Below are 26,807 nucleotides of genomic sequence, written 5' to 3'. Positions count from 1 at the left end.
GCAGTGGAAAAGGGGCTCGGGACATTTGGTACCCGGGGAGTGAAGACTCTTAGACTTGCTGCTAAAAGAAATACAAAATGTTTAGTATTCAAAGAGGTTTAATAAACGGCAACAAACTGGATCACGCATCGAGATTGGCAGTTTTAAAAAGACATGAAGAGGAACTATTTTCAGTAGCAGCAAAAAGGTATCGACCTTCCCAGATAGAGCCGTTTTTATGTACAGAAAGTACATAATCTGAGGCTGAACGACAATCTGGAGCAGCTAGGTCGTGTGTCTTACTGTGCTGATGTTGGCTATGAGGGTCTGCAGCTCCTGTAGTCTGGATTCCAGCCACTGTGGAGGTGGTGCAGTCGTGTTGGCTTTGCCTTCAGTGAGAGCCTGGAGGGCTTTTAAAGCGCTCTCAGCTGTCTGGATGTAGCGGCTGTACTCCTCCCCGGCGCTGCTCTCCTGCCGAGCTCTCTTTAAGCATGGCTGAGAGGGAGGAATAATTAAAGGCAACATGCAGATCTCATTTTGTGAATTTATTCATACTAACGACATGATTTCTTCATTTTTTTTTTTAAAATGTTTTTTACAGTACTGCACTACTCTTGTTTTTAACCAAGTGAAGTTTGACCTGAGATCTTGTTATACAAAGATTAAATGCACTTAAATCTCATCAAAAATATGTGGGAAATGCAAACGAACAAAAGTCGGTTTCAAACCAAAAAGTCCAATTTTGTTGGAAGCCCGCATTAAAATCTCAATCAATAGTTAAGTATTATTTTTGGTCACATTTAAATGGAATATCACCCCCTCTCGAAAACAAACAAGCGTTTACTGTAAATCTCTGTCAATTATAATTTAAACAAAAAAAAAAAGTGATTTTTCAGAACCCTAACTGTTTTTGTGCAATGTGCACTACCTCAGCGCTCAGGTGGTTGGTTTCAACACGAGTCATGCTGGCCAGCTACAACTGCCTTGGTCAGTATGTGCGAGGCACGGCTGTGTATGAGCATGCATATTCAGAGAGCCTGTGAACACATCATTGGTTAGTTTAAGGATTCTACTCACCTCTGAATCTGTAACAGCCTCAGCAGCCGCTTTGTTGGAAGCATCTTCTTTGTCGTGCTCCTGCTTCTCATTGTGTTGCTCAATCAATGGTGCCTCCTGTTTGAGCCTCCGCAGCCGTGACGCCACATCTTCCTGTGTATTCACAGTCTGCAGCGAAAAGATAGTCTCATTCACCGACCTCTGTTTTATCTTCAGCCAAGCGTCATCGCAGTATGCTGTTAGTTCCTTACCTTGCTTAGATAATCTACCACTTTGGTCTTAGTTTCTTCCACGCACAGACTCTGGGAAATGACCTCCTCATGGTTTGTATTCTGAAAAAGCAAATAAAAGGTCATTTTAAGGCTTCAACTATATACAGCACAGCTCTGTATCTGAACTGCCAGCATCAGTCGAGTTCCTGCCATACCTCTGCAAAGTAAGAAAAGGCCTCCAGGGCGTGCTGATGGAGCAGCCAGGATCTGTCCGCCAACAGCACTCCAAACAGGCTACTCAGCCTCAGAAGAATCTGACTCTGGGGGACCGAAAGGTTTGTGTTACTGAGAAAATATCTGAATACAAATTTAAGAATTCAAATCTCTAAACTGCATAACAAACAGCCCCGTTGATCTTGACTGTAATTCCTTTTGGCAGATCCATTTTTTTGTGGGCCTCACAGGGTCAAGAATTCAAAGCGACTACCAGCGACAACATCCACAAAATAAGTTTCCTTGAACAACCATTAGTAAAAACGGCAAAGGAATAACACGCATACAATTGTCATTAGAATTAGTAATGCTCTGGTTGTATGACCTGGCTATCAGGAGGGACAAAGATCTTCCCCAGAGAGGAGAGGAACTGCAGAGCAGCCAGCAGCAGCTGATCGCTGCACTTCTGAGAAACCACCGCATCCAGGCACAACAGAGCCTGAAACAAAACAGCAGGTCAACACAACCAATCGCCACTCTCCAGATGTTTAATGTGGACGGTGAGGACGAACAAGCATACCTGACAAATGACTTGAGGCTCGAGGTTTTTCACTAAAACGGCCGATATTGAGAAGAGCAGCTGCAGAGTACGCATGAGCACAGGGCGGGTCTGCAACTGGAGTACAGTCTTACATTTAGTATTTATTTGTTCATCCGTGTGTGTTCATGGTGTGTACTTTGTTCTCACCTGATCTGGACTCATCCGTAACCAGAGCTGAGTGACCATCCACCCAGCAGACAACACACACTGCTCCTCAGGAGGTGATTGGCCCTGAACCACCGCTAGGAGGGACAACAGCACCACATTCTGGTAACACAAGGAACTTTGTAAAAAAAAAAAAAAAAAAACAATTCGGGCATTTTTTTCTCTTTCAAATTCCACCACTCTGCTGCTGCTGCTCCCTTACATTGTTTTCTTGGCTGGGTTTAATCATCCTGGCAACAATTTGACTGATAGGTACTAAACAACTTCAAGAGAAAAATCGGAATCATAATGGAAGCAGAAATTTATACTGTGATAAAACATAAAAACTAAAATGATGGTTCAGTTCATATCATTAACACCCCTTTAACTTCTAAAAAGCAAAAGAGCTGTGAAACTCTTCTCCTTGAGACCACTAAGATCTCAGACTGGCAGAGGAGAGGTCACTCAATCTTATCGTTTCATTCGTTTGAAACAATGGGAACACTTATTGTGGATATTTATAATCTTTCCCTTCAGTGCACAAGGACAGAAACTGTGCTGTAGCCTTGTCCTTGATGCTTGCACCGCATCTACCTCACCATGTATTGAATATCAGTCAATGCATTTTCCCTATTACATGCAAGTTTATAATATTAATGTGCATCATTATTATTTGGAGTTCCTTAAATTTTGTCCTTTGCACTTTCAGGGTGTCTTCACTTGAGTACAAAGACATCAACCCACCACTGATTGATGCTAAGTGAAGGTAAAAAAAAAAGAAAGAAGAAAAGATGTCCTCTACAATGTTGTCCTCCAAATGAGGTTGTCCTCACCACTTTGTCCACTTGTCCCAGTTTGTAGCCTCCACTCTGCCAGTCACTCAGACCTTTTTGAGCAAAGCCAATCATTTCTGTCTCCACGCGGTGACGGGTGTCATGTGACAGAGCTCTGAGGAGGACATGATGCCACACTGGAAGGTTTTCCACCTCAGAGGGAGGGAAATGTGCCACCAGATCCATCTGGAAAAACAAAAAATGTGTATAAATGACCACAAAAAAACAAAACAAAAATCACCTTGTATCAAGGTTTTAATCTTGTACAATTCATCGGTTTTTTTTTAAATTTTATCGACAAAATCAAGAGGCATCATCCAAAACCAGAAAGTGTCTCTCAGTCTGCACTGGTAGGTGGTGCAGATGACTGAAAAAGTTAAGGACTAAACTCGAGAATCTAAATTCAATGCAAATTTACATGTATGTATCTAAATAAAAATAAAAATAAAAAAACATGTCAATGTTGACATGTACAACCTTTTATTGTGTGACAATACAAATAAAATAAGAAAATACAAGCTTTGAACCACTTTAAGTTTGGAATTCATTAAATGAAAGGTTTAAGAAATGGTGCACTCCAGACTGAACACAGGTTTATAATGAAAACATGCTTTCAGTGTTTTTTTGTACTGTTAGATGTAAATTTAATACATATAGCCATTAAATGTTTGCAAAAATCCACAATTTTCATTGTTTAAGGGACTCTTCAAATTAGAGATGCAAGAATTATTTGATTAATTGTTCAGTTAATCAACAGAAAACTAACTGCCAACTATTTTGATGATTAATTATTCGTCGAGTCATTTTTTAGTGAAATATCTTTTAAATGATCTGATTTCAGCTTCTTAAATGTGAATATTTTCTGGTTATTTCTGTCCTCCATGATAATAAATTGACTATCTTTTACTTGTGGACTGTTTGTTAGGACAAAACAAGACACTTTAAACTGCACCTTGGGCTTTGGGTAACACTGAACGATATTTTTCACCATTTATTGACATTTTAAAGACCAAACATTTCATCTATTGATAAAATGATCAACAGATTAATGAATAATGACAGCGCGCCTTCAAATATTCTTGCCATTTATCATCTCATTTAGCCTTTCCATGTTCATAAGTATTTACTGAACTGTCAAATGTGACAGCAGTCACTGTGGATCCTCACTGTTTTGAGTGAAATTCAATTCGGAGCTGTTAAAAATGAAATGTTTTGGCCCTGTTGAGTATTTCATGAGTTTAGACAATTTTTCATTTCAGTTGTTGAGGTTTCTAACCTGGTGGTTTGGTGTCATAAGGAAAACCATGCGTCTCAGCAGCAGGCCCAGGTGGAGGGACTGATAACACTCAGTGGTGCACACTTTCACCTAAAGAAGAAGAGGGAGAGACAGAGAGGAGGTGAGGGACAGTGTGAATGTCAGTGTGAAGGCTCAGAAGGAGCGAGTGCATCGGGACATACAGGTGAAGACCTGAAGCAGAGGGACATGTGGATCAATGTGGGATCCAGCCTAATCTGATGATGTAATGAGGTATCAAGTTATAAAAAAGGTGTCACAGTCCTCAAATTCCAACAACACCAATTGTCACCTCTGTCGGGGTGCCACAGAAAACAGGGTTGGACCTCATACTAATCCATAACCCTACCGAGGGATTTAGAGTTATTTTAGAGAGGGCACAGGAGGAGGTAACGAACACGGAGAAACATCCATGACCTTGTGGAGTTGACCCAGCGTGGTGAGAGCCAAGATTTAGGAAGTTTGGAAGATCCGATAAACTATGTCCGGACTATGTCTCCACTACTGTGCAACTTTATAAATGTATGGGTTGAAAATATGTTGTGAGGTAACATTGTGCTTTCAAATCAAAATAAAACAAGAACACAACATTTTCTCTCTCTTATGTATTGTGTATTATTTTAGTCTCCACCCACCAGCTGAGCAATGAGGAGGACATGATGGAGGCAAAGTTCTGCTGTCCCGTACCTGTCAGCAAAGACAACAAAAGCAGCAGCTGATTTAATACCAGCAAAGAGTACCAGTTCCCCATAATATTAAAAGCCAAATCTACATGGTGACCAGCGAAAAATGCATCTCTCCTCGCTCTCACCGGGCTGTAAAGCACCACACATCTGTTGCCAGAAGAGCTGTTTGAGTGTCCGCCTGCAGCACGGCATCGATCAAACAACATTCCTGGAAAAAGCAAAGATGAATAAAAGAGAGAGGAAGTCAGATAGCAGGAAGGAGACTGAACAGAGAAGAAAACAAAAACTGCATCAACATATTACACCCACACAGGGAACGAAAAGTGAAAGAATAACTTGCTTTGAATGGTGGGAGACAAACCCAGCTGATATGATATCATACTGCAAATAAATAAATGACTACACATAATACTGTTTTTGAACCTGATGTCCATATCAGCGTTTAAGTGTTACAGTTCAATGACCATATAATGTGGCCAGTTAGTATGGTTTAATATGATCACATCAAGATTTTAGGTCTCAGAGTCAAAACAAACAGGATTTTTGAGGAAGTACATGATTATATGCTGCCCCATTGTCTCAAAACTCAGCGTGTATGACCTTTAAGATATGAAACACTGCTTCAAATAAAAGATTTTATAATACGCCCTCGACTTCAGATGGAACGTAGTCCAAACATCACTAGCATTCAGCATCAGGGTACTACTATTGATAATGCTTTTTAATAGTGTATGTAGTTATGTGTGTAGACCTCACCAGCACAGAAAAGTGCAGAGGGGGAAGCACAGCCACGCTGGCACAGAGGTGCACACAAATGTGTTGGTGCAGCGTGACCTGGACCTGGGCCTGACCCTTCAACATCACCCCCGGCAACAGCACCGGCACCTTACGCTCAGTAGAGCACCGGCAGAAACTAGTGAAGATGGCCTTGTAGAGGGGAAGCCTAGTGACAATAGCAAGAGAAGCTTGGACATTAACCCAACCAAAATAGTCACAACAGCTGAGAAGACAAAAGAGGCTTTCTGAACACGTAACCTTTTTCAGGGCTAACTTATACACTAGGCCTTCTCAGCTTAAAAAAGACAAATCCACCCATGTGTGATGAAATTCTTAGTACACAATCAGACAAGCCAAACACACAATATGACAGAAGATCATAACTGTTAAATTACACCAGCGCTAAATTTGATCACAAATCTTGCATTTACCCTGTGGACTAAACACATCAATAATACATCAACATCGCTTACCGCTCACTCTTCCTGCTAAACACAACCAGTGCAGTAAAACACTAAATCCTTGAAAATATTGGATTTGATCACAACAAACTAAACCTTTATTACCTTGGCGTCTCTTCTGAGAACTGACTGCCGGCGTAAAAAAGCTGCATCACCTCCTCTGATTGGCCAGCCAACTGTCCCATGATGTTCACCAGCAGGAGACACTGAGGAAGCTCCTGTTCAGGATTTAAGCCTGCACACAGTGTGTTGCGGATTTAGTTTCACGAGTGTAAGTCCGCAGCTAGAAACATGATGTCACCATTTTTTGAGTAATGTTTAAGTAACATTTTACCAAACACACCACAATGTCCTAAATATAGAAACTATTGGATGTCAGCCTGCAGTAGGTTAGAGGTTTGGAAGGAAGCATCCTGAAGGAGTAATATATGACATTAATATAAATTATATTAATATTTGAATGCAATACACTGTACTGGCATCAGCTCTGATGTTGATAATATTCTATAGATTAGATCAGCAATGGATGATAAATGGGACTGGTGTATTCCTACTGTTCTAAAGGGTTTGGAGCATGTACTTTCACACTGGGGAAAATAAAGAAATGAACTACATATGAGGACTAAAAACCCTCAATGTTTGAGTGTGGTCTACTTTGGATGAAGCTTTATTGACTTATTTAGCTTATTTAAAGAGAAATAAACCTTGTAAACACTTGAGACCTGCAGCTTGATTCACATTCACCACAACACTTCTATTATTTTCTGTTGCACGTACAATAAACAGTTTTTGGTATTAGTCTGCAGAATTGTATTGGTCCGCAGCTAATCAGTGTAAAGTTTTTCCATTAGAAGGAATCAGGAAAGCATCTCTCAACCCTGCCAAAGTCCATCCATCAATCCAGCCATCATCTTCTGCTTATCTGGGGCAGGATCGCGGTGGCTAAGCAAGCTCACCCAGACTTCCCCTTTCCCATGCAACATTTTCCAGCTCATGCTGGGGGATCCCGAGGCGTTCCCAGGCCAGCCGGGATATACAATCCCTCCAGCATGTCCTGGGTCTTCCCCGGGGTCTCCTGCCAGTTGGGCGTGCCTGGAAAACCTCCAGTGGGAGGCGCCCAGGAGGCATCCTGATCAGATGCCCGAACCACCCCAGCTGACTCCTTTCGACGCGAAGGAGTAGCGCCTCTACTCCGAGTTCCCTCCTGATGTCCGAACTCCTTACCCTATCTCTAAGGCTGAGCCCGGCCACCCTACGGAGTAAACTCATTTCGGCCGCTTGTAGCCGCGACCTCGTTCTTTCGGTCACGACCCAGAGCTCGTGACCATCGGTGAGGGTCGGAATGTAGATCGCCCGGTAAACCGAGAGTTTCGCCTTCCGGCTCAGCTCCCTTCTCACCAGCACGGTCCGGTGCAGCGCCTGTTGTACTGCTGCAGCCGCACCGATCCGGCGGTCGATCTCCCGCTCCATCCTCCCCTCACTCGTGAACAAGACCCCGAGATACTTAAACTCCTTCGCTTGAGGCAGGCACTCCGTCCCCACCCGGAGGGAGCAATCCACCGGTTTCTGGCAGAGAACTATGGCCTCAGATTTGGAGGTGCTAAACCCTCATTCCCGCCGCTTCACACTCGGCTGCAAGCCGCCCCAGTGAATGGTGGAGGTCGCGGTCCGAAGAGGCCAACAGGACCACATCATCTGCAAACAGCAGAGCTGCAATCCAGAGACCTGCCAAAGTATCTGGGAAAATTGGCACACAGGACAAGCTTTAGACTCACGCAGGTCCTGCTGGAGGACGACTTCAGCAAAGGATCTCAGAGACAACAGCTGGAGCAGGAGGGCATCCATGGGAACCAGAGCCGCCGCATTCAGCTCTTCAGACAGAGCCACAGGCAGCGCTGGAGCACACAAGCTGGGAGGGAACTTACTGAAAAACATGAGGTTCATCAACATAACTAGATGTCCAAACATCAAATTGTGGCTTAAATTTCCTTTCTGAAACCAAACGTACCTGATAATTTGGAGATAGAGTTGGTGAAAGCAGCTACAATACTTTGTCAGAAAAAAATTGAACTCCTGTTAAAAGGACAAAGAATGAGAAAATGTATGTTCAGTTGCTTTGATGTAAACATTAAAAAAACATAACAGAAATTGATGGTCCCAAGTTTTTTTATACACAGAGTGTTGCAAGAAGATCCCAATTGTTTGTACCTTTATGTAATGAACCAAAGCGTTGGCAAAAAATCTGCACATCTTCGCAGTTTTCTGGAACAGTTTGTATTCAGGGCTTTGTGTGGCCTCCTTTAAAAAGGACAAAAGAGCATTAACCTGAAAGGTGCCCAAAATCAAGTTCACCTCAACATGATTAACCACAGGCCCTGTTTTTGATCTCAGTACAGTAGGTTAAAAAACAGGAAATATGCATCATGTGTTCCCTATGTAGGATACACAAACATTGTGCTGACTAGTCATTTCAGGAAAGACACAAATAAATCAGGCCGCTGCATGCAGGAAGCAAACTTTGGTAAAAGATGCTATAAATACTCATTTAAAAGATGCACAATCTGTAGAAAACAGCAACAACAACAACAAAATATAAATAATGCTTGATAATATTTGATCTTTTTTATAAGCACAACTTTTCCACCTGTAGACCAGCATGTTTAATCTGCTCAGCCAGCTCCACACAGTTGTGAAAGGAGGCCAGCAGGTTGTCACACAGTCTGTTGCTGATGTCACCATGATGTAGATGCTCCTCCACCAATGACTGGTACTTCAGGCTCTGTCTGCAAAAAAATAAATAATGACCATTTAAAATAAGCCACTTAGTGACCAAAAAAAAAAAAAAAAAAAAACATAATAACTCACATAGTATGAAGGACAAGATGAGATAAACAGTACTTACTTGATGAGGAACTTCCATGTGTTTGCATGCAGTGCTATGTCCAGGTTGGAGATAATGGAGCAGATATCCAGAAGACTATGAATTACTGAGGAAGAAGAAACATGTCAAAAGAACTGAAGACTGCATTAATAGTAGTTCAAGTTCAATAAAGGAAAGGCTTTCTATTAAATAATGTGGCACTGAAACAAAGGGATGCACATGTGCACTGACAAATTAACACACCTGTAACAATGTCAGAGACCTCCTCCTCCGATGCATTGCTGTCAAGGGAGATCCGATCCAGCAGCTCCAGCAGACCCTTCTGGAGGGAATAGGCCTCCTTGAAGAGCCCCTGCAGGAGGTCAGCCACCAGGGACAGACGGCCACAGTAAACCACCTCACTATCCTGTCAACAACATGCAGAGTATGATTGAACGGATTTACATTTTTTACAGATTTAAAACCGATTTTTAAAAGCAGATCAGTTTAAAATGAGCTGTAACTGGTTTTATGTTCCTTTGTATCCCTACGTGGTTGAGTTTCCTGCTGCATTAAGATCACACTAGATTTGAGTTAATTAGCTTTTCTTGTGCTGTTGATAGCTTACGTAACCCATAAATAAACATGGTATAAACAAGAAAAGGAAATCTTAGGAACTTTGCACTTTATAATAATTGTATTTTAAAGACAATTTCAATCCCATTTTCAGATTTCTGTTTTCAATAAATAAGAGCAATAATACCTTAAACCACCAAATGCAACATCTCAATAATCACTTAATTACTGTTCGCGTGTCACCTTTATCTGTTGTCACTGATTCAAAGAGGTTCCACAGTTTGCTTGTCCAAATATGGCAAAAATGGCAACAATTTCTGGGGGATGCACATATTTTTCCACATAACTGTATGTTGTAGCAACAGCCACCAGTAAACTGCTCAGACTGACCTTACAGTGCTGAAAGGTTTCCCTCAAGACTTTCAGGATACAAGTTGGTAACGAGCGGATAGCAGCGAGGTCAGGGGCTTCCTGAACTGAGCCTACGTGTCGCACGCAAGTGGATAGAGCATCAATTAACTGCATCATTGCCTGAAACAAACAGAAGGATCTTGTCAAAACATCAGATAGATGCGAAGTTAGAACAATGTGTGTGTGTGTGTGTGTGTGTGTGTGTATATATATATATATATATATATATATATATATATATATATATATATATATATATACATACATATATATATATATACATACATATATATATATATATATACATACATATATATATCTGAGGACAGAAACAACACCTGGTGGGTGGGTGGGTGTTTGTGTGTAACATTACAACAATAATAGTTATTGTTATATATCTATATATATATATATATATATATATCTAGACAGACAGACAGACAGACAGACAGACAGACAGACAGACAGACAGACAGACAGACAGATAGATAGATAGATAGATAGATAGATAGATAGATAGATAGATAGATAGATAGATAGATAGATAGATAGATAGATAGATATATCTAGAGATATATATGCATACATAACTACATTGAAGTACATTGTGAAGTAGTACCTGAAGAATGTTCCTTAGTAAGGCACACAGTTCAGGGTTTTGACTTGAGAGCCCACCAACTTGATCCTTGACTTCTTTCATCATGCTGTCAAACATTGTCACTGCCTGCAGATGTCCGTGACAGACAAAGATAGAAAGGTCATCCCCTTCCGACAACAGTGCCAACTAACTATAATTAGTCAGTTAGTTCAGCCTACAAGAGATATATGATCTAAAACGTTAAATTAGCTATTTATTAAGAGTATACACAATAAACAGCTAACAACAATAAATGTAACCACAATGAAATGCTAGAGAGGGAATATACTGTACATAATAGGTTCAAAAGATAATATGCAGTCATCATGTTGTTTACCTTTGGTAAGATCTTGGAGAAGCACTCATCTTCCAGCTGTGACAAACCGATGTGAGGAAGGAACATGTCTGTAATTATCTTCAGTATACCTGCGAGGATGTTACAGTTTATACTTTGACTGCAAATACTATTAAAAGGTACACAGTAAGTAATTACAAATTGTGCAGTTAAGAAACTTACGTATATGATCATCCCAGTTGTCAGATTTAAGATGCAAAGAGTGCAAACAGTCAAGGAAAAACACATCATTTCAGCAAATTAACTTTCACTGGGCAAGGTTAGCCAAATATATGAGGATTACAATAATATAATACAAAATAATGACAGATTAGAGTGGGGGAAACAAACTTGCAAAATGCTGAACGTTAACAACATTTTCAATTCTCTGAAAGGTCTGAAGATGTTGGTGTTCCGCGTGACTTACAAAAACATTATCTTGACTACAGACCTAATCATGTATCATTTTGTGTGCCTTTCAGGTTTTTTTTTGTTGTTGTTGTTGTTTTTCTGCGTTTCGAAACATGTGTCAATTAAAAATGAAAAATGTCAGTCAGGTCAGTTAAAAATAAACTGACATGAGGTCATAATCTAAGGTTTGAGAGGATATCGTAAGTTTCGGCAGGACAGCCTTGAGCTCCTGGCGACAGGTTTCCTGACTCCACTGCACCACCTCGTCCAGAAGAGAAGCGTTGGTCTGGGACATGATGAGAGCCGGGGCAGGACAGCTCTGCAGTCCAAACGACGCCTGTCACCGAGTGACTCACTGAAAAATGACTGCGTTTAGTACAACAGCTTCCTCAGTCCATCTGTCTAACAACTGGTGTTACAATGGATTCCCTCACTGCTTCGACGAGTACGCTTCCTACCATAAATGCAAGCCGGAATCTTCTTTTCAGAGGTTGAAAGTCACGCCAGCATTCAGAGGAGTAAGTTTCTCCCAACTTTACGACTTTATTTTGTTGAAGACTGCACTGTAGGAAAGACAGCAGACATGTCGACAAACATACCGCGCGCCGCTGTTCGAGTCGGATGTGACGTTTTGACGAAGCGTCTCATCTATCGTCAATCTGATTGGCTGGGATGTCAAACGCCAACGCGTTCAACCAATAAGAGAACGCAATGATTGTAAAGCGGGAAGTAACAACTGTCACTATGAAGCCACAGAGATCAAATTAAAAGGTGAAATATAAATAGTTGCATACACGTTTCTTCTGTAGTGAAGCAATAAATCCTACTAATCCAATACATTTGTGAATTGTATAAATATAGAGCAATTTCCACCACAACATTTTACATTTATTTGTGAAAAGAGGGTTTTTGATGGTCCCATTTTTCTTTTCAATAACTTTGAATGCTGTAACTAATTTGATATTGAAGGGGATTCCTCAATGAAATACATGATGGAAATCTAATAAAATTCCTGGGCAGATTAGTTTTAAGAAATATTGCTGTCAGTATGTATCTCAGACAACATGCGTTCATCAAAAATGAGATTTATTTATCTGATTTATCAATGTTTTTCATTAACACTTATTGTTTATACTATACATATATATATATATATATATATATATATATATGTACAGTGGGTACGGAAAGTATTCTTTAAATTTTTCACTCTTTGTTTCATTGCAGCCATTTGCTAAAATCAAAAAGTTCATGTTATTTCTCATTAATGTACACTCAGCACCCCATCTTGACAGAAAAAAACAGAAATGTAGAAATTTGTGCAAATTTATTAAAAAAGAAAAACTGAAATATCACATGGTCATAAGTATTCAGACCCTTTGCTGTGACACTCATATTTAACTCACATGCTGTCCATTTCTTCTGATCCTCCTTGAGATGGTTCTACTCCTTCATTGGAGTCCAGCTGTGTTTAATTAAACTGATTGGACTTGATTAGGAAAGGCACACACCTGTCTATATAAGACCTTACAGCTCACAGTGCATGTCAGAGCAAATGAGAATCATGAGGTCGAAGGAACTGTCCAAGGAGCTCAGAGACAGAATTATGGCAAGGCACAGATCTGGCCAAGGTTACAAAATAATTTCTGCAGCACTCAAGGTTCCTAAGAGCACAGTGGCCTCCATAATCCTTAAATGGAAGAAGTTTGGGACAACCAGAACTCTTCCTAGACCTGGCCGTCCAGCCAAACTGAGCAATCGTGGGAGAAGAGCCTTGGTGAGAGAGGTAAAGAAGAACCCAAAGATCACTGTGGCTGAGCTCCAGAGATGCAGTAGGGAGATGGGAGAAAGTTCCACAAAGTCAACTATCACTGCAGCCCTCCACCAGTCGGGGCTTTATGGCAGAGTGGCCCGACGGAAGCCTCTCCTCAGTGCAAGACATATGAAAGCCTGCATAGAGTTTGCCAAAAACACATGAAGGACTCCCAGACTATGAGAAATAAGATTCTCTGGTCTGATGAGACCAAGATTGAACTTTTTGGCGTTAATTCTAAGCGGTATGTGTGGAGAAAACCAGGCACTGCTCATCACCTGCCCAATACAATCCCAACAGTGAAACATGGTGGTAGCAGCATCATGCTATGGGGGTGTTTTTCAGCTGCAGGGACAGGACGACTGGTTGCAATTGAAGGAAAGATGAATGCGGCCAAGTACAGAGATATCCTGGAAGAAAACCTCTTCCAGAGTGCTCTGGACCTCAGACTGGGCCGAAGGTTCACCTTCCAACAAAACAATGACCCTAAGCACACAGCTAAAATAACAAAGGAGTGGCTTCGGAACAACTCTGTGACCATTCTTGACTGGCCCAGCCAGAGCCCTGACCTAAACCCAATTGAGCATCTCTGGAGAGACCTGAAAATGGCTGTCCACCAACGTTCACCATCCAACCTGACGGAACTGGAGAGGATCTGCAAGGAACAATGGCAGAGGATCCCCAAATCCAGGTGTGAAAAGCTTGTTGCATCATTCCCAAGAAGACTCATGGCTGTACTAGCTCAAAAGGGTGCTTCTACTCAATACTGAGCAAAGGGTCTGAATACTTATGACCATGTGATATTTCAGTTTTTCTTTTTTAATAAATTTGCACAAATTTCTACATTTCTGTTTTTTTCTGTCAAGATGGGGTGCTGAGTGTACATTAATGAGAAATAAAATGAACTTTTTTGATTTTAGCAAATGGCTGCAATGAAACAAAGAGTGAAAAATGTAAAGGGGTCTGAATACTTTCCGTACCCACTGTATATATGACTGTATACATTTTATTGCTTTTCTATTATTCTATTCTATTCTATTATTTTATTCTATTATTTATATTATTATCTTATTGCTTCTGTATGCTGCTGTAGCAAAAAAAATTCCCCTCTGGGATTAATAAAGTAAATACCTACCTACCTACCTACACATCTGTCCATACTGTTTATACTTTTTATACTTTATTTATCTAACACACTGCACTGCACTTTTACTGCTTTCTTTTGCACTTCTGGTCAGATGCTAAAACTACTTTTCATTGTCCTAGTACTTGTACTCTGTGCAATAACAATAAAATTGAATTTGAATCTAAATCTGAATCTGAATTGATTATTTTTGGCAATGTTTTTTTTTTTTTTTTTTTCCCAAATCAACAGTGTATACATACCCAAAAGATATTCAGTTCAGTATCATAGAAGACTGAAGGAGGCAGAAATACGATTTTTTTTTTTCATTAGAAAATGAGTCAGAATAGTTAATTAATTATCAGAATAGCTTGTAATTAATTTAATGTTGTTTAGCTAATCAATTAATCAGCAAATTATGGCGTGAAGTGATGTGCCTTCACATATCTAAATTCATCAATTTAAAAAAACAAACATTGTAATATTCACAGGTATATTTTTATAAAACACTATAGATCCATAGAATGGCACAATGGGATATCAGATGCAAAGCACACTTGTGATAAGATGTATTCTGATTTAGGGTTAAATAAATGCCACACATGCCAGAAAAAAAGAGGTGGGCATACAAACTTTAAAATTTAGATGAACAGAATGAACATAAAATAGGCACAAACCATAAGGCTATCATGAGAATGAAATAAGCAAAAGCAGTAGCTCAAATAATTATGTCACATGAATTTATGATGACAACATATGGCCTCTACTATAGACCTACACCTGGAAGGGCTTAAATTATGCCCCTTTGAAAGTGGTTTCCCTCTCAAAGTGAAAAATGCACCTCATATGTAACAAATTCTACTTAATAATTTGTCTTTTGTGACTCACAGACAAAGTTTATGTTAGATTGCTAAAATATGGCTCATCATGGAAAGTTTTGTTGCATTTTGTGTTTAAAGCTATATGAAATTATTTATTATATATCATAAGTAATACTTATCAAAACACCACAGAAAGTCACTGAGATGTTTAGGGGTTTATAGATTGTAAAGCTAACAGAAGGATGATATTAATGTCTGGAATTCCTGTTGACTCTGACCTGATTGACTCCATAATGTCCAGCTATTGTTCCACTGATAAGATCTTAAGTATGGAAGTAAAACACGCTGCTCCGTGTAGTGGCCGTTTTTCCCGACAGCCTGAGGTGTGATCTGCTGCCGCTGCAGGAAGGAACTAACTTTTTGTTTAGGAAACAGGATTCCACATTGTTGCGTATGTCACCTCAGATAAGGGACATTGCAGCGCCACGTGCAGTGGAGGATAATCTGCTTAAAAAATAAATAAATAAATAAGTAAAAAAAAATTTGATAAATTTCCTGTAGAATTGTAGTGGTACGGCTTTTTCAAAATTGTTGGAAAGTATGTTTCTGAATTTTTCATTGCTCCCAAAAGAAAATTATTTTCATTTCCATGCCAAAAGTGCAGTCGCTTGTGTTGTAGCTATTTCCATCATTATAACCAAATATGAATCTATTGTATCTAATCCTTTCTATGTTAGTGAGAGTATGCTGTTGGTGTAAGATATTTTACAAATAAATTAGAGGTTAAAGTTAATTCATGACCCCAAAAGCTCACACATTTTACGATTCAAAAATCCAATATGTAAATACTTCAAATCAACACACAACAAACAATAGAAATGGGGTAATTTGAACACATCCAAGAAAATAATACTCTGATCATTATGCAGATATTGTGAAGATTACATTTTAGGCCTCCAACAATGTTATAGATTTTGATATTTCAGACATTACATGATGACTAAGACTTATTACGGTTTGGCTACAGACAAGTGCACTGTAATATGACAGTAATGTATTTCACTGAAGCATGACTGTAAGATGTTCTTTTTCCAAGAAGAGGGTTGAGTCAGACAGTTTAAGACTTGTGCCTCCCATGCTGACCTCCCTTTTTGTAGATAATATAAAGGTTATCAGTTTTCAGGAAACTGGCCCTGGATTTTGATAGAAACTGGAAGGAAAATTCCTTTTGTTTTTCTTTCTTTTTTTTAGGTCACAGGGTAACTGGCAGAATTTAGCCAGTGTCTATGTTGAGTCTGTTGATGAGGGTCAAAGAGAACGGAGCTATCGTCGGTGTGTCGAGAGGAGCTAATTCTGTTACATGCCATTCACACGCTAAATGTTTTCTTGTAAATCAGAGTCACAAGTGAAAAAAGAAACTGTGCCGCACTGCTACATGAACCTTTAAAACCCTCATCAATCTTATGTGGGAAAAACCTGGAGGAAAAGGATGTGGACTCTTAAAGGTCATTTTGTGCTATACTTCTATACCTTAGTATAGTTAGTTTCTTGGTTGCTTGTATATTATATATATAGATATATACTGTACCGTATGTATATATATATATATATATATATATATATGTCGACTGTGTTTATTGGTTTGTTGTATATAATATATATAGATATTTAATGTACTGTATATATACTGTATGTACTGTGCATTTTATATTTTATATTTATATTTTTTATTTTATTGCTTTTCTATTATATTATTCTATTCTATTATTATTTTATTCTATTGTTTCTATTATTGCTCCTGTATGTATGCTGCTGTGGCGAAAAAATTTCCCCTCGGGGATTAATAAAGTATATACCTACCTACCTACCTACCTTATGTGGCCAATCCTATAACATATTTTTATAACACCAAAGAAAACACAAAACTAAACACTTTCATCCAGTTTTGGCAACCTAGTTGGTTCAAGAGGCTGTTGTCAACAATATGTGTTTGTTAAACAGTAGCAGTGACAGCCTATCGGAACTTCATTGCCATAGTAAAAATAATAAACAGTTGATTAAAGTTATGAAACAGTCATAGTTTGATTCAGTTTAGGCACCAAAACTACTTGGTTAGTTTTAGGGAAAAATCATGGTTTGCATTCAAATAAGTATGCACGTGAGTTAAGAAACTTAAATATGTTATATAAGTTAACTTACGTATACTTAAAATAAGTCAACATTGACTTTTCTGTTTATGTGGGACATAAACAGCAGTCTCCTGGGTGTGAGTCCTGATAATTACTTTGGCCACTAGAAGTCACACAAACTAAACCAATTGAAACAGTAGGTCCCGAAGGCCCCTTGCCTTTATTTAGGACAAATGTATGAGTATAACTGCCTATTCAATAGTCTGGTAATATTCAGGTCAGGTGGCATTTCATCAAAACAGTAACATCAATCTCCCCTTTAAAGTCATCTGAACAGCCGATGCTGTCAATCATATACATTTTTACTTATCTTGTGAAATATCTCAAAATCTTTCAGGGGCATTGACTCAACATTTCACAGAGATGTCTAACCCACATGACAAATCCTATTCATTTCGATCTCCTGACTTTTCTTTTAACGCCACGATGCTGTTCACGTCTCATGATTTTAACAGATCTTGAAAAGATTTCTACAAAATCTAGTGTACACGTCACCATTTTGGAATAACTGCAATACCCTCTGTAATGCTCTGACTTTTTCTAAAGTGCCATAATTATGTCAAAATTTTAATTTCTCATTACATTTATGATCAAATACCTGCAAAACGTATTGACATATTAATCTCTGCACGTGTAGCAGAGAGGCAACTGTTTACATTCTAACTGTTTAAGGTGATCTCAGTCAACATTGTTCCTGCCGAATGTCATCATGTTATTTAGTAAGACATACCTGTTTAGTTGTTACATGGGCATATATATTAATGCCAACAAACCATTACATGCTAAATATAAATGTGAAAAGGAAATAGAAAATAATATGGTCTTTTCAAAACTGTGAGAATAACTTTTTAAGTTATATTGAATTGAATAGGTGTATTAGACATTTATCAATATTTAGCATTACACACAAATGAAAGTGTCTGACCATTGTGCAGAGGAAATGCCCCTAGATATCGCTTTCTGGTTTTTCAAACAATAAACCTTCCCTCAGAGTAACAGGATATTTCTGTGATTCCAACTGACTCACCCCTTCCTGTCTGGACTTTACGCTTGGCAAATGGACTCGAGTTCAAATGAAGCCAATAAAACACTAATTAAAACACGTTGCTATTTTAAGAGGGTGTGTAGAGTTCATAGCACAACCTTCAAAGTTCAGCTGACCTGCCCTCAAAAACCAATGCAGAGTTTAAGGTAAATCCTTTTTAGGAGTCAGAACTTATGCTTTCACAGAATCAGAGGCAAACTGTTAAATTCAAAAGTACTGTATTTCAATCAAATGATAGCTGTACAGCATGGTTAAAGCAGTATTATGTGGTTTCAGTATTGGAACTGATAATTAAAGGCAGCCATTCGAAATGAGATGGAGGTTTATACTCTTATTTTTTGTCGTCAGACCAGGTGATCTCATAGTTGCTGAAGACGATCTTCAGCTTCTCCACAGACACAGAGTGGTCTGCTTTGCCAAAGGCCTGAAAATGAGTGAGAACATTGATACTAGCCCATTTTATGTCACTGAGGATATATTTGATTGATTACATTCAAATGAACTTACAGTTGATTCTCCAAACACCTGCAGTTTTTTCTCTTGGCTGTTGTGCTCTATCTTCCCTCCTCCAAGGCATTTACACTCCATCCCCAGGGCCTCCATTGCTGGATTGACCTTTTCAAATATGTGATCTGAAATCATTAAAAGAAAAGACACTGATTCAGGATAGTCAAATATTCAACAATTAAAAGCAATTTGCAAATAATTTACTGTGCCATCCTTCTCATGTGTCTGTGCTGTATTAATGCGCACTGCATGTTTGGACAAAGCACCAAAAGGACCCTGTATTGTGTCAAATCTGCAACAGTACAACTCATCTGTTTTGGTTTACACGTTATCTCGAACTGAACTGACGCACTTGACGCTCATCTTGTAGCAAACTACATTAACAAACTTACTGTGATACTCTGCACTTTTTGTGCCTCGGACTATGTCTTTATGAACATCGCCATCTTTAACTTTTACTCTGACCAGTATGTACTTAAAAGTTCCGTCTGGATCTATCTCCACATCGGGGATTTTAGCCAGGAGGTCTGCCATTGCGACTGAAGCTTTACGCAAACCGCCGGGGACTCTCAAGATGATCAGATGTCTGGCAACTACAGAGAATACGGTGCGTCCTCTCAAATGCCTTTATTTGGATCAGGACTTCTATTTCCTCTCTTAAAGGGACAGGCCATTTGCAGCCCGTAGCTTTCGATGTGCAGGTTACACTGCGCTCGCCCGCTGGCGACTCCATATGGCAGTGAGAGGAAACTGATTGAATTTACAGCCTTGAAGTCATCGAAACATTTGCGCACTGCATTTTATAATCTCCAACTAGTTTATAATAAATAAGGAACAATATTGTTATGTCTACATTTGGCAAGCACATTTTTTTAATATAGTAAAGTTGTTCTATTACGTTTCTGTTTTATTTGTCATTTCCTGGGGCCAATGATTTTCCTATTGTCCATCAGAGAGACCTCCGGGTCAGGATTGCAGCTGACAGGGATGTAGTTTTTGGTTCAGAAACACTTCAGCGGACAGCAGGATGGATATATTTACTAGACCTCTGTTTGCTGGATGGTCTCTTGAACCAGTAGTACATCCTGCGAAGGAATCAGAAGTTTGTGAAACAGTCATAGACTGGGAGTTTCCTGCATTATCATGCCAATTAAGAGCACAAGGATAAATTAATGTTTGGATTTTTTGTAGGTTATGGTGATTGAATGGCCCATTTGTTCTGAAATATTGTCTGTAATATTAATTAAAAGCAAAATGACTATTCCTCTGCATGTTTATGACAGTAATCTTAGTATTATTACCAACATAGAGCGATATAAAAAATATATTTAAAAAAAATATAAAAATATACTGTACTGTATATACTGTGCATTTTATATTTAATATATTTTTTACTGTTATTTTATTGCTTTTTATTATTTTATTATTATTTTATTGCTTTCCTGTATGCTGCTGTAGCGAAAAAAAATTCCCCTTGGGGATTAATAAAGTAGCTACCTAACCTAACCTAACCTAACCTAACCTAACCTAACCTAACCTAGCAGTTGGTTTAATTTAACCCACATTTAAATATATGAAGACTAATCTGAATTAGCATGTGTTTATGCTGTTCTTATCAAAGCTGAAACTGAATTTCTCCATTGGGATCTGTTCTGTGCGAGATAATTAGTGAGTTTATATTATTTTTCTGAGGAAAAGGTGGCGCTTAAGCAGTGTCAAACAACAATGGATACTATCCAGCGTCTCAGTTCAGAGAGGAAGGATATGAACTGTCACTTTTTAGAAACACATCAGCAGCCAGCAGGCGCCTCTATTCCTGCATTACACGTATCCCGTCTCTGGACACTCATAAAAAAGAGTTTGTTGGCTCCCATTGCATTCTTTTTTTTTTTCCTTTTTATTCATTTGATGAACACATCCTGTCAATTAATTCCTTTGAACAGTGAAAAGCATGTTACACACAAGTTTGCTGGGACACTTTGTACTACTAATAAGCATCAGTCTGAATCAATCATCACACACACTTATGAAGTTTGGACTTGGACTGGTCCAAATTACTGACAACACAACTGCCCCTCGGGGATTAATAAAGTGTATAAAATCAACAAAAATCAAAAAAAATCAAACTTAAAAGGTCCCAATCAGTGCTGCTGAAGATAACGGTCTCAGCTTTCATTTGTTGGAAAATAAGGTTCAAATCCAAATAAGGAGAAATTTCAATCCCAAAACTTTCTCAGATGCAGTTTTATCAGCTCAGAGAATTACATAGCTTCCTAAACTAATTTCCTTCTTACTGGCCTTTTATCTTCTTAGCTTTTAGTTGACAACAATAAAGACAGAAAGGAAAAGTTAGTTCCCATGTAGGATGGGGCAGTAGTGGAAGGGGTGTGGGAATTCCCAGTGAATATCCTGACTGCGATTATTGCTTCCAGGAAATCTGGACCGGATCAGTGAAGTGTATAAAAGCAAGCACCTCGGCACATAAAACTCAGAATTAGTTCACCCTGAGACACGCTGAGCCCATATAAATACTAAGAGCTTTCTGTAGGTTATCACAGATACAACTTAAAATGGTGAGTGCAGAGGTGACAATTTGGATATAGTTCTCTTTAATGCATATTTATGAAATTATAGATTATGGTCAGTGATGGATTGTTTGATATCAATTTATCTTGATGTATCTTTTTGTTTAATTTCTATAGGAGTTCTGCTTTGGATTAAGTCAGACACACGGAAGTAAAATCTCAACCTCATGGATCCGCTTGACCTTTCTTTTCTCAAGTATGTAAATCTAATGCAGACATAACCTTTGATTTAAAATCCATTCTTATTGTTCCACCATCTAATATGTATGTCTGTCCTCTATCCTCAGTGTTGTGCATGTGGACTAGTATAGACTGCTGGTCTTACTACTACTCAAACAACACTATGAATTGGACACAAGCGAGAGCCTGGTGCAAGGAGCACTACACAGACATGGTGGCAATCCAGAACCAGGGGGAGATCGAGCATCTGAACAGCTGGCTGCCCAAGAGAGACAAATACTACTGGATTGGGATCCGCAAGATCAATCAAGTCTGGACCTGGGTAGGGACTGAAAAGGCTCTGACAGCAGAGGCAGTCAACTGGGCAAGGGGCGAACCCAACAATGGCAAGAAGAGGGCACATGTGGGGAAGAATGAGGATTGTGTGGAGATGTACATCAAAAGGGATAAGCAGCCCAGCAAGTGGAACGATGAGTGGTGCGAGAACATGAAGACTGCTCTGTGCTACACAGGTGAGCAATAGTTTGGGATTAGGATACCTAATGATCAAACCATTTTGAGTCATCATTGATACACTGGTTTTACATTTTTAGCAAGGTATATGAATGTATTTCTTCTGTCCCTATGCAGCTGCCTGTAAGAATGACTCATGCGTCCACGGAGACTGTGTCGAAACCATCAACAGCCACGTGTGTGACTGCTTTGGAGGTTTTTATGGCGAGAAGTGTGAGCAAGGTAAGAAAATACAATATTGTTATTTAAGTTTACATATTTCTAAGTCACTTACAGGCCTTGAAATCTAATTTTGTCCTGTTTGGCTCATTGGCAGTTGTAAAGTGTAGCGAAAACGAATTGACTGTCCCACACAAAGGAAGTGTAAACTGCACTCATAAGCATGGAAACTTCTCCTACGACTCCGTGTGCCAGTATTCCTGTGAGGAAGGACACCAGCTGAGTATGCCAAGACCTCTAAGATGTACTGACTTGAAAGTATGGTCCGAACAGCCTCCTACATGTGAACGTGAGTTGAAGTTTATTGAGAAGCTATAATGTGACTTCAAGTACTTCCAATACAAGCAACTGAATTTTATTATCACGGTGATGGAGTCTGCTCTAACGTAGCTATTTTGTCCTGTCATCTACAGCGGTTCAGTGTCCAAAGCTGTCTGGTCCTGCAAACGGATCCATTACTTTCTCCGATCCTTTGGGCCCCTCCAGTTATCAGTCCACCTGTGTCTTTACCTGTGATGAGGGCTATGTACTGGCTGGTTCCACATCGAACACACTGCAATGTGAATCATCAGGAAGTTGGAATGCATCACAGCCGTTTTGCATCGGTACAGACACTTATTTTATGTTTTTTCTATTGTACCCATTTTGTATATGTTATATTATGAAGGAAACATTTATCAGATAGTGTTTTATTTAAATGCTTCTTTTGACCTCTTCTGTTGCCCCTCTGCTTTGCAGCTGTGCAGTGTCCTGCTCTGCGGTATCTACAGAATGGCTTTCTCAGCTGTGGAGATGAAACAGATATGAGATTTAGCTTCGGAAACACCTGCAGTTTCAGCTGTGCCCCCGGCTACCGCCTGATGGGACCGAGCAGAGTGACGTGCACATCAACAGCCGAGTGGAGTGAGCAGATGCCTCACTGTGAAGGTGAGGGAACACTTTAAGTATAATCCAACTGCCTTTTATACAGTTAAAAGCACTGTTTTTTGTGGCAAGCTCATTAAATATATATTTGTAAACTTATTTTCCTGTGTTAGCCATCACTTGTCAGAATCCAGAGGAAGAAGCTCACCTCATCGCTCACTGCAGCAAACCTTTGACTGATCTGCAGCCAAACGCCATCTGTAGCTTCAGCTGTGAGCCAGGCTTTGAACTGCAGGGAACACCAAGTTACACCAAGTGTTCTGAGGATGGACAGTGGAGTGAAACCTTACCTACCTGCAAAGGTTTGAGAGCCTATTTTCACATCAATCTGTGCCTACAACATCGTTAACTCACTACAGAACTTTTCCAAGTCTGTTTGTTGACTTTTGTGCTGCATCATGATATCTCATTAATCTTTTTGTTTTCATTTTGTTTTGTAGCAGTAGGATGTCCGGCTCCAGAGATTCCAACAAGTGGCCAAATCAGCTGCAGCCCTTCTCTGTCTTCACCTGTTTCTCCCAGCACCCCCTACCCACTTCATATGGTCTGTGATTTTAGCTGTGATGAAGGCCATGAGCTGGAAGGTGCACTCAGCATGACTTGCACACAGCTACGGCAGTGGACCTCCAGACCACCAACCTGCACAGGTACACATGCGAACCAATTAAACTAGTTTATTTGCATGCTCAAATGTTTTCAGGCAGTGGTTTATTGCCACTAAAATAAGATCTTTTTGTTCAGCATGTGATGTCTTATTCTCTTTTACACCAGCTGTAAGATGCCTGCTGCTTGAGGCTCCTGAAAACGGCCATATAAACTGCACAAACAGTACAGTTTACAACTCACAGTGCGCCTTCACATGCGATCAAGATTACATATTAGATGGACATGACCTGCTGACCTGTGATCGTCATGGCAATTGGACTGGAGACAAACCCACCTGTCAAGGTAAAACAGACAAAAATAAAGAGCCAAGTGTAATAAGAAATGTAAACACAATACACTAAAGATTAAAATCCAAATTAGAGATTAAAAGGTCATTTCGTCATGCTTCCACAGCTCCATCTCCAGTTACTACCCTTGCCGCTGGTGTGGCAGCAGGGGGCACTCTCTTATCATCTGCTCTGTGTCTGACCTTGTGGGTCTTAAAACGACTGAAGCAGAAAGCTGCCAAGTTTGAGCTGAACAGGTGAGATAAGCATTTGCCTCTCTTAAACTGAATATTTTCCTTTGTAAAATTTTTTTGAATTGCCATTCTCATCTTGTTATGTCTTTTTTTTAACAGCAACTCTGACATCGAGCCACCCCCACAGGTCTACAAAAACAGCATCGACAGCCTCATATAGAACACAGTTATATTCTTCAGAGACAACAAGGACAATGTGTAGCTGTTTTTTTTTTTTTTTTAACTTAGTTGATAAATGTGAACAATATTAATAATTCACATTACTATACAACTTGTTAACAGGTGAATCCAATCTGTCAGAGCTATAATTTTTGATATAGCTCATGGACATTTGCATTTACTGGTTGTATTATGTTTTTCTGAAATTTGTAAAAGATCCATGATTGGTTTGTAATGTTGCTCAGACATTTGTATTTTCTCTCAATGGGAGTTTTATATTGAACACATTGTTCTACAGTTTTATGAACATGCTGGAAATGTGGCTCTTCTCATGTCACTGTAAATATTACTTGACATTGTGTGTGGATTGCCACGTCATTGCATAACTGTGAATGATTTCATAGTATTACTTATATTATTTATGTACTATTTATTTAAGAGATGGCCAGTCTGTATGAAATGTTTGCTCATATTTCTGTATGTTTGAAGCAGTGCTGGCTTTTAATCATGACACTTCACACAATCATGTTTTATGTTCACATCTGTGCATGAAATGTTCTGGTATACTCACAAAAACTAATAAAAAAATGTAAAAAAACAAACTTCAAATTGTCACTTGGTTTTGGCAAATGTATTTATTATTTCATCTTCCAGCATCGACTGATACAAATTGTCAGTTGTGTCCCCACACTGATCCAAACGTTCAGCCAGCCTTCATGCTCCAGTTACCAACTCTGCACCAACCTGCAGTATTCACACATTATGAACAATGAGATTCATCAAGACAATCCAACACATCATGAGTTATTTTCAGAGGTCCGGGAGAAATCTTTCTCCAAAACAGCACAGACTTCTCCCACCCACCATCATAAAGGTCAGGGAAGAGCAGAATAGATGAATAACGGTGAGAGGTATGCAAGGAAGGAAGGAGAATATTTCTGAGGTAATCTGTTTTACAGATTATCACTACTGTTTGTTTCAATGACTTCTGTGTCTTTGTGTCAGCACTTTAGTGGGACCAGAAAAAAGATCTGATATCTTACAATCGGGCTGACAGCGACAGTATGGACTTTGTCTCTGTAACTTTGATGATTGAAACTTCAGACAGTGCTGGCAAATTCACAGAAATGTTGCAACATTAATTTTGAGTCAATATTTTAAGAACACAATTTTTTTTTGGTGGAATTATTTCCAGTGCTATTCCATCAATAAATTTTCCTTTGGTCCTATTTATCCTAAAAATAATACACAATTTTGGCTTCTTTTTTACTCAAAAATGAATTATAATTTCAGAAGAATAAAAAGCGTAAAACCAATGTCAGTGAGTTGGAATGAAGTTGGCTGACAAGGTTTGACAAAAAATGTTGTGATGAATTTCCAGTATGCCTTACAAGCACTAAAAAACAGATTGCGTCAGTTTTGACAACAGGAGGACTATTTGCTGCCATCGGAAAATATGAAATGTTTAAAAAAAAAAAAAATGTCTTTGTAAAATATGACAGATACCAGTTGGTGATAATCCATTAAGAAATACAATTTTATTTTCATTATAATAAAAATAATTCACAATTTTCTCAAAATGTTTAAAAAGAATTTCATGAAAATTAGGTCTAGTGAGCATAATTTTTTTTTTTTTTTTTTTTTTAAGTGTAAAACCAGTTTCAATAAATTAGAATAAAGTTGACTGATGAGGTTTGGGAAAAAAAATCTTGATAAATTTTCCATCATGCCTTACAAGCAGTCAAACCAGCCAGTACAAATTTGACCCGGGAGGGCAGCAGGTGTGATTATTTGCTGTTATTTGCTGCCATTGGAAAATATGAAATGGTTTAAAAAACAATTTTGGGACTAAAATATGACAGATACCAGTCTGTTATAATCCATCAAGAAATTACAATAAAATTTTCATTATAATAAAAATAATTAACACATTTTTTTTACTCAAAAATGAGTACAAATTTCATGAAAATGAGGTAAAAGTGTAAAACCAGTGTCAATACGTTGAAATGAAGTTGGATGACAAGGTTTGAATTTTTTTTATTTTTTTAAATAAATTTG

General features: G+C 38.9%; 3 protein-coding genes across 4 annotated transcripts; 1 reads left to right on the top strand and 2 right to left on the bottom strand.

The window, feature by feature from the left end:
- Nucleotides 1-80: 80 nt before the first annotated feature.
- On the bottom strand, nucleotides 81-11,370 carry firrm (fignl1 interacting regulator of recombination and mitosis). Of its 2 annotated transcripts, none has more exons than XM_069695069.1 (23): nucleotides 11,258-11,370; nucleotides 11,078-11,166; nucleotides 10,723-10,827; nucleotides 10,083-10,223; nucleotides 9,381-9,543; nucleotides 9,159-9,243; nucleotides 8,901-9,039; nucleotides 8,465-8,554; nucleotides 8,265-8,329; nucleotides 8,032-8,180; nucleotides 6,362-6,491; nucleotides 5,775-5,961; nucleotides 5,144-5,226; nucleotides 4,968-5,019; nucleotides 4,315-4,404; nucleotides 3,039-3,224; nucleotides 2,209-2,328; nucleotides 2,041-2,136; nucleotides 1,846-1,959; nucleotides 1,463-1,567; nucleotides 1,287-1,367; nucleotides 1,057-1,203; nucleotides 81-474 (listed from the first exon to the last, which is right to left on the bottom strand). In XM_069695069.1, the coding sequence occupies exons 2-23, from the start codon at nucleotides 11,141-11,143 to the stop codon at nucleotides 265-267; spliced, it is 2,604 nt and encodes an 867-aa protein (XP_069551170.1). In that variant the 5' UTR covers nucleotides 11,144-11,166; nucleotides 11,258-11,370; the 3' UTR covers nucleotides 81-264. The 2 variants fall into 2 exon arrangements, with proteins under 2 accessions (XP_069551170.1, XP_069551171.1); XM_069695070.1 differs by having other exon boundaries at nucleotides 11,078-11,113; nucleotides 11,258-11,267.
- Nucleotides 11,371-18,677: 7,307 nt separating this feature from the next.
- On the bottom strand, nucleotides 18,678-19,586 carry LOC138618950 (14 kDa phosphohistidine phosphatase). The gene is made up of 3 exons (XM_069695068.1): nucleotides 19,376-19,586; nucleotides 18,984-19,108; nucleotides 18,678-18,900 (listed from the first exon to the last, which is right to left on the bottom strand). The coding sequence occupies exons 1-3, from the start codon at nucleotides 19,515-19,517 to the stop codon at nucleotides 18,808-18,810; spliced, it is 360 nt and encodes a 119-aa protein (XP_069551169.1). The 5' UTR covers nucleotides 19,518-19,586; the 3' UTR covers nucleotides 18,678-18,807.
- A 1,927-nt stretch (nucleotides 19,587-21,513) lies between these two features.
- On the top strand, nucleotides 21,514-25,328 carry LOC138618949 (E-selectin-like). The gene is made up of 12 exons (XM_069695066.1): nucleotides 21,514-21,556; nucleotides 21,686-21,764; nucleotides 21,856-22,260; nucleotides 22,379-22,483; nucleotides 22,578-22,769; nucleotides 22,894-23,085; nucleotides 23,219-23,407; nucleotides 23,518-23,706; nucleotides 23,845-24,051; nucleotides 24,176-24,352; nucleotides 24,464-24,593; nucleotides 24,690-25,328. The coding sequence occupies exons 1-12, from the start codon at nucleotides 21,554-21,556 to the stop codon at nucleotides 24,748-24,750; spliced, it is 1,929 nt and encodes a 642-aa protein (XP_069551167.1). The 5' UTR covers nucleotides 21,514-21,553; the 3' UTR covers nucleotides 24,751-25,328.
- The last annotated feature ends 1,479 nt before the right edge of the window (nucleotides 25,329-26,807 follow it).

Source organism: Brachyistius frenatus, unplaced genomic scaffold (assembly GCF_029030835.1).
Source record: "Brachyistius frenatus isolate BFR_SWC_R1_liver_20210118 unplaced genomic scaffold, ASM2903083v1 Contig_18, whole genome shotgun sequence".
Classification (NCBI taxonomy): Eukaryota; Metazoa; Chordata; class Actinopteri; family Embiotocidae; genus Brachyistius; species Brachyistius frenatus.
The sequence above is the reverse complement of the archived record's forward strand: the minus strand, read 5'-3'. Positions and strand labels throughout refer to the sequence as shown.

What these genes read in the sequence shown, in the direction of transcription:
- firrm (XM_069695069.1), bottom strand. Translation starts at nt 11,143, where the DNA reads ATGTTCCTTCCTCACATCGGTTTGTCACAGCTGGAAGATGAGTGCTTC. An exon ending in GTGTGGTGCTTTACAGCCCG is followed by an intron (nt 5,020 to 5,143) that starts GTGAGAGCGAGG and finishes CTTTGCTGACAG; the next exon opens with GTACGGGACAGCAGAACTTT. An exon ending in TCCTCCTCATTGCTCAGCTG is followed by an intron (nt 4,405 to 4,967) that starts GTGGGTGGAGAC and finishes CTTCTTCTTTAG; the next exon opens with GTGAAAGTGTGCACCACTGA.
- LOC138618950 (XM_069695068.1), bottom strand. Translation starts at nt 19,517, where the DNA reads ATGGCAGACCTCCTGGCTAAAATCCCCGATGTGGAGATAGATCCAGAC. An exon ending in AAAAAGTGCAGAGTATCACA is followed by an intron (nt 19,109 to 19,375) that starts GTAAGTTTGTTA and finishes TAATGATTTCAG; the next exon opens with ATCACATATTTGAAAAGGTC. An exon ending in AGGTGTTTGGAGAATCAACT is followed by an intron (nt 18,901 to 18,983) that starts GTAAGTTCATTT and finishes ACTCATTTTCAG; the next exon opens with GCCTTTGGCAAAGCAGACCA.
- LOC138618949 (XM_069695066.1), top strand. An exon ending in ACAGCCTCCTACATGTGAAC is followed by an intron (nt 22,770 to 22,893) that starts GTGAGTTGAAGT and finishes TGTCATCTACAG; the next exon opens with CGGTTCAGTGTCCAAAGCTG. An exon ending in GCAGATGCCTCACTGTGAAG is followed by an intron (nt 23,408 to 23,517) that starts GTGAGGGAACAC and finishes TTCCTGTGTTAG; the next exon opens with CCATCACTTGTCAGAATCCA.